Here is a 14,663-nt window from a genome sequence, read left to right as displayed (position 1 = left end):
GCTAATCTGTTTTTTATGAATGGTGGGGAAGTAGCAGCCATTCACAGGGATAAACAGCAGTCCCAGCAGAGATGCTTTGAACTGCTCTGCTCCTTTGGGAAAGAGATGTGAGATAAAGCCGAATCTGGAAAGCATCAGTGATGGTGTACCGCGGGCCGCTCATCACCGCTGGGGTTCCGGACCTTCCCCTTCCATCACTTTTTGTCCCCCCCACCCCACCACTTACTCCACGCTCCCCCCAGCCGTGGTGCCGCAAAGACAAGAGCTGGGTCCGCGAGATCCCCCCGACCCCCTCCGCACATCTGCAGGGGTCCCGCCCCGCCGCGGGGCCGCATCTGCCGGCACATCTGGGCGGGCGCGGCCCCTCCCCGCGGGCACATCTGGCGGCCGCGGGGGGCGGCCCTCCGCCGGGGCGGGAGGAGCGGCTCTCGGCGCAGCCCCGCCGCCGGTCGGGGCGGGCAGAGCCGGCGCGGCGCGCAGGGGAGAGGCGGCCCGATGGGGCGGCCGGCCCGTAGCCTGGCCCCGCTCCGGCTGCTGCTGCTCCTGGCGCTGGGGCACGCCTGGACTTACCGGGAGGAGCCGCAGGACGGCGACAGGTGAGTGTCCCCCGGCCGCGGGTACCCCCGCTCTCCTTTTCTTTTTTCCTTTCCTATTAGTATTCTCATTTCCCACCCGGCTCCCTGTCTTGCAGGGAGGTCTGCTCGGAGAACAAAATCGCCACCACCCGCTACCCGTGCCTGAAGCCCACGGGCGAACTCACCACCTGCTTCAGGTGAGCGCGGAGCCGCGGGACACGCGTGGGCGCGGCGTTAACCCCGGGGGCACAGAGTGTCCGTCTCGAGCTGCTCTCCTCTCCCCTGCCCCACGCCGAGCCACCCGACGTGCCGAACTCCTGGTGCTGCGAGTCAGGGAGCTCGGTCACGGCATGTGGCATCTCCTCTGGCAGCTCCCCTGCTGTCCGGGGAAAAGGTTGGGAAACGCTGCTAGTGTCACCTCCAAGGCAGCGCTGGAGAGGGTGCGTGGAGTTTGGCTGTTGGACTTCTGCTGTCAGTCGTCGATGCGGATGGGTGCAGTCAGGAGGGCTGCATCAGTCACAGGATGGCCAGGGAAACGTACTGGGCTCACCCCAGCGGGAAGCCGTTTGAGTTTAGGTGGATGAATCAGGCCTTCAGAACGACTGAGTGCTTCAGCTCTGACAGAGAAGACATCTGAGGCCTCTGTAATTAAATGAATTTAATGCAACCCCCAAGTCTCCTCTCCTTTCCCCTCCCCTCCTCTCCCTTTCCCTTCCTTTTTTTTAAGCTGTGTATTTGAGAAATATCATCTGCTTTATAGAATTATTTTAAAGCTGCAGTAAGGATGATAAATGTCTCAGAACACTTGACGATACAGAGAAATATACACAAAGCATGAGCATACACATATCCCTTTACTGATGTTCTCTGATTAGCTCCATCCTGCAGATGAGACTTTTCATCCATGAAGGCTGCTTCTTGTGAGAAGTTTTGCTTTGTGAAGTCAGCTGTGCTCTGCTTATGTATGTATGTCTGCATGACCCAGAGCCACTTATGGATACCAAAAATGTGATAAGGCACATTGGTGCTCACATGAAGTGTTACAAAATCCTTCATTTATTCCCAGGGTATTCCCTGGTATCTTCTCTTTGGTGCAAGTATCTGAGAGCTGCAGATTCATGATGCAGCATTGCTGTACTGTTTGTGCACCTGGGAAGGTGCCACACCACTGCCTGGGTCTGAACAGCATCAGCATCCTTGCAGCCCACACCTCACTGCTTCCCTCATCTTCTCTCCCTATGAAGGAGTGGCAGCACCTGCTTTCATAGCACCAAATTGTAGAACCATAGAGTGGCTGAGTTGGGAGGGACCATAAAGCCCATCCAGCCCAATGCCATGCCACGGGCTGATTGCCCCCTACCAGATCAGGCTGCCCAGGGCCCCATCCTGGAAAAGGCTGCTTGAAGTTCTGGAGTAGAAACTGCAAAAGTACAGAGTACATCTTGCTACTTGTATCCTTGCTGCTGCATGTCCCTACATCCCTGTGAGTGAGGTGGGGCTGCTTTGGGCACAGCAGAAGACTTCACAGGCTGCTGAGCTCCCCGTGCAAAGAAAGCAGGGCTGTGTCTGGCTGCCAAGTCAACTCATGCTGTCTTTCATCCTCGCTGAGGTGCTGCTGACCTTTGGGCTCTGCTCTGTTGAGTCCTCCCTTCCTTTCCCCCTGCACTCCCAGACAGTATTCACCATCCCGAACCTGCACAGACCTGGGTGAGCCTTTCCAAATCACTGCACTGCACTCTGTGTTGTCGTGGTTCGTGTTTCTGAAGTTTGTCCGTGTCTGTGGCTGCTAGGATTGCTTCATCTTTAAAAAATAAGGGGAAAAAAAGGAAAAAGGTCAATATCCACACAGTGACCTGTATGCAGCGTCTGGCATTGGGGCTCCCTTTCTCTGGGCTCTCCTCCTGTTGCAGGGCAGCATCTCCTGCATGAAGATGTGTGTCTCAGCAGAGCAGCATTGCATGGAGGATGTTTTAATTTCATGTTAATTGGTACTTTAAGGTTGGAGCTGGTAGTGAGATGAGAGAGAACATGGAAGCATTGGACAAGCCAGTGCTGCCCAGGTGGGCTTCATCACAGTGGGCATGGTGGGGATATGTTGGTGGTTGGACTAGATGTTCTTAGCGGTCATCCCAGCCTTAATGATTCTATAATTTTTCTGGACTTTTGGGGGCCTTAAAATGTGCTTCTGGGCACAGTACTGAACATTTATAAAGCTTCAGCTGGAAGTGAAGCTCATCTTTGGCTGTCGGAAATTTTAAGTCCAAGTTCCTGAAAAGCTTAACTTTGATATTCTGGTATTCAACCTTAAAATTTGTTATTTTTGTCTTCCAAGACTTTTATTTTTGTGATTTCACAATGACAGTCATTATGCATCATGTCACGGTTTGAAAATTTTTTAGAGGTAGGAGCTGACATTCCGCCTTTTAAAGCTGTTTGCTATTATCATACACATCTAATTCATTTTGTAAGTCAAATTAAATTAACCACATTGACACAAGCTCTATTTCATGCTGTCCCACACCAGGCACAAGGCAGCACACACTGCTCATTACAATCTGCTCAACAAGAATTTAGGTAAAAAAAGAGCACATTTGACGTCAGATGTCAAAATTTCTGAGCAAAGTTGGTTTTCCAAAGCACAAATACTTGAGTGAACACCATTTCTTCTTTGTTTTTTCCTCCTGTTGGATTTTTCTTTTTTTTTTTTTTTTTTTTTTTTTTTTCATGAAAATCATCATTGTGGAGCGCTTTGGTAAAAAATAGCATCTTCTCATCACAAAAGAAATATTTCTTGAAAATTTCTTTTACCAGATTTACTCATGAATATAAATGAGCCAAATATAGGGCCAAGCCAAAAGCAGGGCCAAGCACTGAGAGTATGTTGGCATATCTCCCTGTGGTCATAGCAACCTTGTACATAATTAGATGTATTTTTCATTTCTGAAAGTGTGCTGTCTGGCCCTTGGCTTGGATTGAGTCGTATTTTTATAGATGTTCCCTGTATTTATTTTCATAAGAGTACAGAGGAACAGATGCAACAAGCATTTGGAGCTCGTACAGCATCCTTTCATCACAAATCACATTTAAACTCTTGCATAAAGTACCCAATACTGATGGCCCCTGCAGGTGGGCATACAGAGTGTGGTGGTAACACTCCAGTGCTGGACGAAAAGTGAAATGCTGGGTGAAAACTCCAGTGCTTGGTTGGATGTTAGGAAACATTTCTTCTCTGAAAGCGTAGTGATGAATTGGCATGGGCTGCCCAGGGAGGTGGTGGAGTCACCATCACTGGGGGTGTTCAAGAACCATGGAGATGTGGCACTAAGGGACATGGTCAGTGGGCATGATGGAGATGTGTTGGGGTTGGACTGGATGATCTTAGAGGTCTTTTCCAACCTTAATGATTCTATAGGGGCTTTGTCTGTCTGTCCCATCTATGATAACCAAGGGATGTGTCAGTGTGTAAAAACAGCGTCTGTGGAGTTGGCATGTTCTTGTTTTATCCTAGCAGTGCTTTCTTGCAAGAAGATGATGATGATTCCAAGTACAGGAAACTCAACAGTTTATTAATTAAAGGCATTTCTTTTTTAAGAGCTACCAAAACTTGATCACTTTGTTAACTGTTGTACAGTAGGAGTTCTGAATATTGTTTAATGAGAGCAAGGAACATGTTTCCAAATGACAATATACAGACAATATTTGTTGGTAGCAAATTATTTGTCAGTCACCTGTTGTCTGCTAGACACTTAAATATTGCAAATGTCCATTCTGGCTCAAAGAATTCTCTGATTCGATATTGAAGGCCAGGCTGGAGGGGCTGTGAGCACCTGATGGAGTTGTAGGTGTCCCTGTTCACTGTAGAGGAGTTGGACCAGATGACACCAAAAGGTCCCTTCCAACTCACACGATTCTGTAGTTCTGCATGCAATTAGTGTCCTTCTGCTGGACCGACAAGGAGGAGATGCTGGTGGATTAGAGGACATCATTGTATGTGCAAATAAGGGGCTTAAAATTTAGCTGGGAAGTGGTGTTTGGGAAGCAAAATGTCTTTTATGCAGCACAAATGTGTTTCTGTATAGACTGTTGGCTTCTGATAATTGGCAGTTAAATGTGTCTTACAGAGGCCTTCCCGACACATCAGGTTTTCAGTTTTGCCATGAAAGTTTGCTGCAGAGCAAAACACAAAAAAATCAACTGCACAGCAGAATAAAATACTCATATATGGATACCCTACTCAGTCCTGATACGAACCAGAAACTGCACGCCTTCAAAAGCTTTTCTTTTCCCTCTCTTGAACACTGATACTGCTAGTGGAGACTTCTCTTTTTATAGACCACATCATTTTGCACATTCTTAAAGATAAAAGTGATTGCAAATATACTGGGGTGTAGCTGCTTCCCAAAGAGCAGCACTTTCACTAATGCACCCTTGTGGACCATTCCTTGTTCCCACATACTCCGTGAGCCTCCAAACAGGAAAAAATGCTGTATGCAGTTCTGAACCTCTCAGCTGGAGTAAGCAAGCTTGAGATTTTGTCATCTTTATCTCTTGACTTTTCTTTTTAGAGGTTTGTTTTCTCATTGGTGCTGTTGTGCTTCCCCCTGGAGTTTTGTTCATCAGTTTAGTTTTAATTGCGTTGAAAGAGCCCTGATTTACATTACAATATAGCATTGTAAACAAGAAGTTCATCCGATTAGAGCAAAGCGCTGCTTAATCTCCAATTATCTTTCAGGGTAATGCACTCCGTAACAAAATGTTGCTGAAAATTTTAAGAGAGGATAAGGTTTTCATTTTTGTTTTTGTTGCAGAAAACCAAACATACACAACAGCTGTAATTCCGTGGCTGCCAAACAAGTTTCCTTATGTTTCCATAAACTAAGAGTTCTTCTTTTGCACGTAGCTGTATCACTCAGGGTAGCATCAGCATCTGAAACATGCTAGAGTACCCTGTTAGAGATGCTGAGATAATGTACCTGGTGGTTGGATTGAAAACGAGGGTCAGAATTTATTATGTTAATTTATTCATCCTTTGAAACTGCCCACGATGTGCCAGGTGCAGAGCTTTGAACTCTGTATCAAGCATGTCTTCACGACATGCATGCTCCTCCAAGTTTACCCATGTTCTGTATGTGAAGTGATGCAACCAGCCCAAGTGTTCTTTATGCTTTGTATATATGTGTTTGTGTGTGTGACAACATAGATATAAGATAAATAAGAGACATAAATTTAGAAAAAATACATGTAGATATAAATACCAACATGCAAGAAGGTTCCGGTTGGATATTAGGAAACGTTTATACTCTGAAAGAGTGGTGATGCAGTGGCACAGGCTGCCCAGGCAGGTGGTGGAATCAGCATCCCTGGGGGTGCCCATGTACCATGGAGATGTGGCACTGAGGGACGTGGTCAGTGGACACAGTGGGGAGGGGTTGATGGTTGGATTAGATGATCTTGGAGGTCTTTTCCAACCTTAATGATTCTATGATTGAATTTCATGTGTACATTGTGTATGTATATATATATATGTAAGTAATGTGCTTTTAGTTGCTGCCACAGGTAGACTTTTTCACATAGTAATAACTAAAATTTGGTACATTGCTTTTCCACAAAACATCACATGCTGTTAGGATGGTATGTTGTTTGTCTCCACTCTCCTACAATATTCCTCTCCTTGTTGCATAGAAAGGAGCACATGAAGGTGTTGCAGCTTTGAATGCAGTCAGTCCTCTGCTTGGTTTTAATTCCTTGGCTGTGAGCACCAAGGTAGCTCTCAGCTGGTGTGAGTGTCAACTGCTTGAGAGCATCACCACAGGTGTGCTCCTATCTGCAGGTTATAGCAGCTGTGTAGCCATGACTTTTAGGGTCTCTCCTCCTTTTGGCACCAGGGATCTTAACTCTGAATTTTGGTGAATTAGAGACAGTCTGTAGCAGCAAAACACATAGGTGCTGGGGATTTACCGGGCAGTGTCTCCTCTGTGCAGACGGTTCACTCCCACATGAGCCAATATAACTAATGGTCCTTCAGAACACTGCATAATGACGGCGAGTGCCGCACTAAGGTAGAAATTGGTACAATTAAAGGATGGGGTCTGGCAGCTAGCTGCTCATGCAGTCCGGAAGTTTTTGATGTTCACATCAAAGCAGTCAGGAGAAGTTTAAAACTGGAAGGAGAGAGCGAGCTGTGTGATAAGTGCCCTCCTTGGTGGCTTGATCAATAACGAGAACCAGGTGTGTTGCATTACGGTTTTCATCTGCTGAATATAGGGTTAAATATGAACTGACTTTCCTGGGCATGGCGTCTAGCACAGAGGCTCCAGACAAAAAAAAAAAAAAAAAAATAGTAGCTCCAGGGCCTCCCGTGGTTGATACAAAATGTGTAATAAAAATGAGCAGCTAAAGGGAATATGACTTTGGTAATTATCCTAAGCATTGTGTATGCCACTCTTTCTGGCAGCAGGATGGCATGGGTTGCAGAGACCCCTGGAGAGGGGGTTGCTCTGCATCAGGAGGGATGGAGAATGAAGAGACTGAGGAAGCAACAAGGTGAGAAAGGGAAAACAGTAAAAGCAGGGGCTAAGAACAGACAGGAAACAAGATAAAAGGTAAAGAAATGGGAAGAGAGAAATTCCAGCTTGCCGCGACAGAGATGTGTGTGATGGGAGGCAAACACATCCTAAAGAAGTATAATTTAAACACTTCCAGACTTCATCTGCTTAAGTAGAACCCAGACAAACAAAGCATCAGCTGAAAGCAGACAAAAACACACGCACGCACCCTGGGGAAATGCCAGTTCTCCGACTGCTTGGAGCACGGCTGCAGAGCCATGGCTGCTTCCCCTGACCGCCTCTCTGCTCTTCTTCTGCCTTGTCTTGGGGAATCTGTCCCCTCCTGCAGCATGCAGCTCTGCAGGAGGGCAGAGGAACACGATGCAGGCAGATATTTAACTGCTCATTGGCTCAGATTGCCTTCCCTCATTATGGTATCATGGCACAGTAGTTGAACAGAAAACATTTAAACTACATTCAGAGAAGTAGGTAAAACTTGCCAGGTATTACAGATGGGATAGGACTGTCCATAGACTGCTGAGAAAGCCACTGCCTAACAGAACCAGCATGCAGGGGACAAGTTATCTAGATCTGTTAGCTGAGCCTCCCTGGTGTGGTGACACTGCATGTTCAGAGAGCAGTTGCTGTGCATCAGGATCACACAAAGCAGATGTGTGAATGATACCTTGCGTCACCCACACTGCTGATTTACAGATGTGCAGAGAAACATTACCTGGCTACATCACATTTCAGACTGCCCTCGTGCGGTGCTGAAGGAATGTGTGCATGATATTTTTTTTCTAGCTTTATTTTCATTTTTGATTGATGCCATGCTGAATTCTTCTATCCTTGAGTTTAATCTTTCGTTTATGTCTCTGCTATGGTGCCCCGAGTCCTGAGATGACTTTGTTCTTGATGTGTGAATCATTGCTGGGTGTTTGGTATCCCTGTCATTGCATGGGGAGCAGATGGGCTGGAAGGATTTAAGTGGCTTTAGTTTGTGCTAAGGTGGGGACATGGAAAAGGCCTTTGCTGGTGCCTTCCTATTGCATCACTTCTGTCCTCTTGGTCACTTCTGTCTTTAAATTCACACTAACTGAGAGGCAGAAGCTTGTGCCTATATCCAAGTAAACAGAGCTGACATTTGATTTACAGTAAAAATGCTACCCCACTGTTCTGCTTAGAATCTTTTTCTGTTGCTTGGTTTCAGTTTCCAAGATGATGGTGGCTTCTTTTGTAAACTAACAGTAGCAAATGTCATTCAGCTGGTATACTTTGCCTTTTCTTCTATGTTGTTCCAATTACACTCAAAAACAATGGAGAACCAAATCCATACAGTGCTGACTCAGTTTCTTTTTGGGCTAGGAGAAGAAAGCAATCCATCTGAATCTCCTTGAGGGTAGCTCTGATTAACAATTGAAGAGGAAAACAATTTCAGCTGCAGACAGTAGTCCCAGAGTTCAGCTGTGTTTGGAAAATCCTTCTTGCTTGAAGAGTGTTTTCCATCATGTGTTGATTTCGTTGTTGATCCTGGTTCAAAAAATGAAGCACAAGTCCATAAAGCATTTAGCTTACATCCAGCTATTAAAAGCATGTACTTCTGTTTTTTGTTTTGATTTGTTTTAAACTTCAGTTCTAACCACAACCATTTAAATTGGTGATCTGTACTAGATGTAAATAAGGTGAAACACTCATTGTATATTCACTGTATTAAGATGAGCGGCTATTCAGTAGTAAACACATCAAACAGAATTTTTCCTCCTTCCTTTGCAAATGGACTGGGAACTAAGGCAGAGCATACACGGTGTTTTAAGTGGGCAAGAGAGGCAAAATCAAAGGTATTGTCTGAATATGTAAAGGGTAGTTCTTGGAGAATGAATGGGCTTATTATAAGTCAAGGGCAAGTTACACTACAGAGGGAGCTTGGAGAAGTATTGAACGATATTCATCTGGGCTAGCAAGTGTATGAAGAACAAAAGTCCTTCTACAGAGAAATTAGCAGTGCAAAGCTTCCGATGTGAAACAGCAGTCTTTATATTGGCTTAATCATCTCATTGCTCTCCCTTGAGGGGAAGGCTGACAGCTAACACCAAGTCCAAAAAGTCAGATTGCAAAATGGGTAAAGAAGTACACAAAGTATTATAGTAGTATTTTACGAGTGATGGGTAAATGCTGACAGCATAGAAATCTGTCAAAACAGTCAAAGAAAAAGTATGCTTAGAACTCTTTTTATATGAGCAAATAACTTCATTGGATGCGGCATTTCACTGTAAATAACTTCCTGCCCAGACCTCTAATGTCTCCCTGGAATGTTAATATCTTTATGATCGCATTCAACACATCTAATATGTTGTAAATCTGACATCTTGCCTGTTCAACAAGATGCTATTATCAGTCACAATTTTCATTATGGAATATATCATCTTAGCTGCATCAAACAGCAGTGTTGTTTTCTAAGCAGCGCTGTCTGGAATACTGACAAAACCCTTAGCTTAGAGATTATTGCCTTTGAGAGTTCAAATGAGTTATAATTGAAACAAAAATAGCAAAAGGGAAAATTATTTAATCTTTACAATAGCATCTGTGAGAAGAGAAAAACTGGCTGAAAATGGGGTGGGGGGTCTTTGGTGCATGTTAGTGGTTTGGAAGTGAAGTGTAAGAGACATGAAGGACCAGAGGTCACTGGAACTACTTTTGGTGAACTCTTGATCCTGCCTGGAATAGTTGCTTTCAACTGCTTTCAACTAAGGCAAGAGAAAGGAGCAGCAGCAGCCATGCATGCTTGCAGTCTGGGCTGATATCTGCTTGGGAATTGTTCACTTGATGGTCCCATGTGTGGTTGGGTTGGTTGTCTGCACAGTGGTGGCCCAGACAGTCTACAGAAACTGTTGTCTCAGACTTCTGTGGTGCCTCGGATGTTGACTTTTTAAGGTATTACATAATGTGCTGGTTATATAAAAATAGGCATTTTGTTTAGGCAGATAGAGAAACACTGTCTTGCTGTGTAATCTATTTGGATGAAAAGCTAATTAGGCTTTTTATTTTCTTTTTTTTTTTTCCCCCTGAAGAAACTCCTTAAGTCTACTCCAGAATTCCTTGGAGAATAGAAAGTGCACATCCAGAGAACAGCAGCTGGTGAAACTCCTTTGAATCTCAGACTGGAGTGATGAGGGGGCTTGTAGAAAATGAGTTATTCTTTCCAGGAATTTTCACAGAAAATTCTCATTTCAATGCTTTCTGATTTTAAGATACAGAAACATGAAGCAGATTGTGTTTAATAATGGAGAAAGTGGAATATGTTCTTAATTCTACATTGTCCTGCTGGTCTTCTAGTTTGCTTAATAGGAAAACAGAAGGTAATAAGTCCTTCCAAACCAAGCCATTCTATGACTCTGATTCCCAGTCTTTAAACCTGTCTTCCAAGAGACCAGGTTCAGCCATCTCCTTCTGTATAGTTCAGTGGAGAAAGAGAGAAAGAGTTATCCTTTGGATGAAGTTAACACATCCTATTTCCTTTTAGTTTTAAAACTTGTAGAGAGTTGAGTTTCACTGTGATAAAACTTTAGTGATGAACTTTTCCTACAGACATTTTTCTAAACACAGACTTGCATTCCTGGCTGCTCTTGGAGTTTCAAAGTAGATTCAAAGTACATTCAAACCCTCTCCTTGCACTGATCTTAAATCAAGTACTTTTCCTGCAGAAACATTACAATATGACTCAGGAGCTCAAGAAAAATCCTTAACATGGGTAAATGCAGTAAATGTATATAAATATATAGTAAATGTATGTAATATAAAATGAGTTTGCAGGTCCGGATCCTTCTTGATTGTTCTTGGAAGCTTACCTGTGTAATGATGTTGCTCTTAGGTCCCCTGATTGGCAACAACAATGCTGAGGTTTGTGTATCCATAGGTCTTCCAACTTCACTGGGCTCATGCCAGGTAGCATCAGTTTTGGAATTCCTCTTCATAACTCATGTTAGCATTCCATGAAAGAAAGAACATTAAAAGTTGTTAAAGCAAATTGAACACATCTTACCAAAGAAGCAAGTCCTCTGCTTGACTTTTGGCTGGGCTCTTGTTCGTGCTGTTTCTTGTCCTCGTGCTGACCCATGGTTGAGTAGTGGTTTTGTTGAACATGGCTGGAAAGGGCCTTTCTGCACTCCTCCAGATTTACATCAGTGGAAGGCACTGTGACCCTGGGAGGCAGGATGGTTTAACCTTCAGATGTTTGCCATGAGCCTAACTGTTTTCTTAGATGCCGGGCTACGTTTTTATGCTCCTCAATGATCCATAGCATGCCAAACTCTGCCTTCAGTTACTCTCTAAGGTTTACTAGGGGATTTCATTGTTGCATATGTCTCCAGCTATAAAATGTAGGGAAAAAAAAAAAAACACTTGGTAATTTATCCTGAAGACGTAGTGTTCCTGTTTGCACAAAGAAGATTGCTGTAAACTGAGTCTTCAAATAACTTGTTGGTCTTTGTTTTCTTAGGATGATTTGTTGTCATTCCTGTTTAACACAATGCTACCGTTTGAGATAAGGGGGAAAAAAATAAATAAATTAAAAAAAATGTCTCTTTTAAAGCATATTTTTTCATATCAACTGGGAGACAAATTAGATTTTTGTGATGTTTTCTTATGTTGCAAAAATATCCAGAGTATTTCCACAGTGGGAATAAGTTAATGGTACATCACTGGAACATCTCCAGTGAAAATAGCTGTGGTGGAGGGGAAAGAGCAGTAGAAAACAAGGAGTCAGTAGCAAGGGTGGCTAACATACACATGCATTTATTTACACATCCTAGTTTGCAGTTGTGGACTATTAGATATTTTAAAGTACCAGAACGAAGTGATTTCAAACATTTGCATTGACCTTAGAGCCATTACAGTTCTAAGTTGTTCCAATAAAAAGAAAGTTGTTCCAAGAATTTTTCCTTCAGGACTTGAAGACTTAATGCAGGACAAATATATCCACAGTATGGAAATAGAGAGGAAACTTTCCTGTATTCAGATTCCTCTTAGTTGCATGCTAAGGCTGCAGACTCTGGCTAAACTCTGTGTAGTCCAGTTCGATGCTTTGCTCTGCAGTACTTTTCTTTTTTTCTTTTTTCTTTTTTTTTAATCTTTTTTAATCTTTTTTTTGGGGGGTGGTGGAGGCAGGGGCAGGGGGGCGGGAAGAAAGAATCAAAACAAACATAGCAATCTTTTTATTAAATGCCAGCTTGACCTTTGTTCAAGGAAGTATAAAGGCTGAGAGAATGAAAAATTACAACGAACATTTATTACTGAAATCCAGGCTCAGTTGGGAGAAAAGTAACTGTTTCAAAAGATTCAATATCCTCCTTGTTACAATGGGATCCATGCAGAGAAAACGTTGCAAAGAAGTGTCAAAGAAAGGGAAAATCTGTTGGGTCTTGCTCTTGACACACATGACTGGTGTTTGTGGGAAATACTTGAGAAGATGAGTTTAAGGAGTAGTCCCAGTCTAATGATGTGATGGGGAAGACCTGGGCCATGTCCTTATGTCAGCCCAAACTGCCCGGTAGTTGGGACAGAGAAAAGCAGAGGCTTCTAGAATTTGGGTTTTGAACAACCAGTCAAGCGTCAAAGGAGCACTGTGCAGCTGGATCTCAATAAAATGAACAAAAGCCACTTTTTAGTCCTTAAATTGCATGGGAAAACCGTCATTCACTTATGTGGGCATGGAAAAAGTCTGTTTATGAAGAAGGTTTCTTTGAGGCGCATGGTTAAAGTAGGTTCTAAGTTATGTTGGAAATGTATTTTTGTTGTTTAAAAAGTGTCTAAACTGAAGATTTAAAATGCTTTCAAGATTACTCTTATTGCTGGATACAAAATAAGGCTGATTGTCTTTGAACATGCCTGTCCATCGTTTACCCCTGAACTGGAAGGCATTCACATTGCTTACCTCCCCGACACCTGCTGCAATGTCTTTATAAAGGCCAACTGTTAAAGTACCGGAACCGTATTTTTGGCTCCCCTTCTTCCCAAAGCATGAATCTGACAAGAAAATTAATTTTTTATTGCTATTATTACCTGGTAACAGCTGCAGAAATAACAAGACGTTCAGCATGGCAGTCTATTCGCCTCCTTCACTCTTGAATAAATAAATAGTCCGTAAAGGCTTTGAGGGACCCAATCAGCTCCTGTTCTTTGCTTGCACTGATTATGGTAAGCCTTTGCTATTGTTTCCAGAATCTCTCTCTTTAAAATTTCCTTTTCAAAAAGTAAATTTTCCACAATGTCCTATTCTGTCAGATGGCCTGAGACAGCTCATAATCTACAGCTGGATGGTTGTTCCCTTTGTAAGGTCAGTGTTTGCTTGGGAGCCACTTTATTCTTCTATTTACAGCGTATAGCTGGAATTCATACAGAAAGAAAAATATTTTTCAACTTGGGATATCGGTTGTTGAAGTTAGGAATATTCTATAAATGCTTTAGGTGTCATTCTTTTAAATGACATATGGGTTGAAATACAACAGCATATATGCAAAATATATGCAAAATTAATATATGAAATAAAAAGTAGATGCAAAAATAAATTAGTCTTATCCAAGACAGCAAGAATAATTCTTTTTTTGTTTTCTAATGCTTGTGAGCAAAAAAGCTGTCTGGAATTACAATCTGTTTTGCAGAAGCCATGCAGTTTGTGTATAGCTCCATTGGCTTTGGTTGGACTTCTCCCGATTTGTGTTACTTTAAGTGATGGTGAAAATGGGTTTTATTGTATGGAATTCAGCTTTTGTGCAAGGGCTTAAACTCTGCTTCTTGATGAAGTAATTTGTGTTTTACAGTGAAACAACTCAGTTGTTGCATATGAACATTTTAGTACTGGGTTTTCTTTAGCACTTTTCTGTCTCACCATTTATTTTTATTGTTATGATTTCTAGGTTTGGGTAATGCATTGTTATTGCATTATCATTTTTAACAAAAACAGTTTGATTCTTTCGTAAGTTGTTTGAACAGTCAGCAGTTCTTGGCTGCTTGTAAATAAACAAAAGGTGTGCCATTTGAAAAAGTCTTGGAAATCTGCAGTGGTCTGGTGTGTCTTAGCTAACTGCAAGACATGCTTTGCATTTTTTTAGCCCTCCATTTTCAAGATCAGCTAAGGTTATTCTCAGCCCACTGATGCCCCAAGGCACAGGTCATCAGAGATGCTTGGATGCATGATTCCATTGATGTTGCTGGGAGGCAAGAGGGTACGAGTCCTTTGAGGGTCTGTGCTGAAGCAGGGGGCATATGTAATACAGAGCTGGTAAACACTGGTTAATTCCTCTGTGATAGCACTTTGTAATGTAGGGGCATGAAAAAAAAAATCATAAATCTCATTTTAGAATGCAATCAAGTCTTTGACCAGCCATCTAGTCTGATCCTCTGTGTTTTCTCACCCTCAGGCCAGTTCTTTGCATTCTCCGTTGTTTCTCAACATTCCCAAAGTACAGAAAGTACAGAGCAGAAAAGATGCTGAAGTTCAGGGTTCTGGGTGCTGTTTCCAAATGTAAAGCAGAACATAATCTCTTTC

General features: G+C 42.9%; 1 protein-coding gene across 1 annotated transcript in view; it reads left to right on the top strand.

The window, feature by feature from the left end:
- Nucleotides 1–447: 447 nt before the first annotated feature.
- The window catches only part of CCBE1 (collagen and calcium binding EGF domains 1), an 88,865-nt gene continuing 74,649 nt past the window's right edge, over nt 448–14,663 (top strand). Inside the window, exons 1-2 of the mRNA XM_072360172.1 lie at nt 448–596; nt 692–772. Of these exons, the coding sequence (XP_072216273.1) occupies nt 496–596; nt 692–772 (182 nt within the window). The 5' untranslated portion in view covers nt 448–495. The remainder of the gene's footprint in view (nt 597–691; nt 773–14,663) is intronic.

Source organism: Excalfactoria chinensis, chromosome Z (assembly GCF_039878825.1).
Source record: "Excalfactoria chinensis isolate bCotChi1 chromosome Z, bCotChi1.hap2, whole genome shotgun sequence".
Classification (NCBI taxonomy): Eukaryota; Metazoa; Chordata; class Aves; order Galliformes; family Phasianidae; genus Excalfactoria; species Excalfactoria chinensis.
The sequence above is the reverse complement of the archived record's forward strand: the minus strand, read 5'-3'. Positions and strand labels throughout refer to the sequence as shown.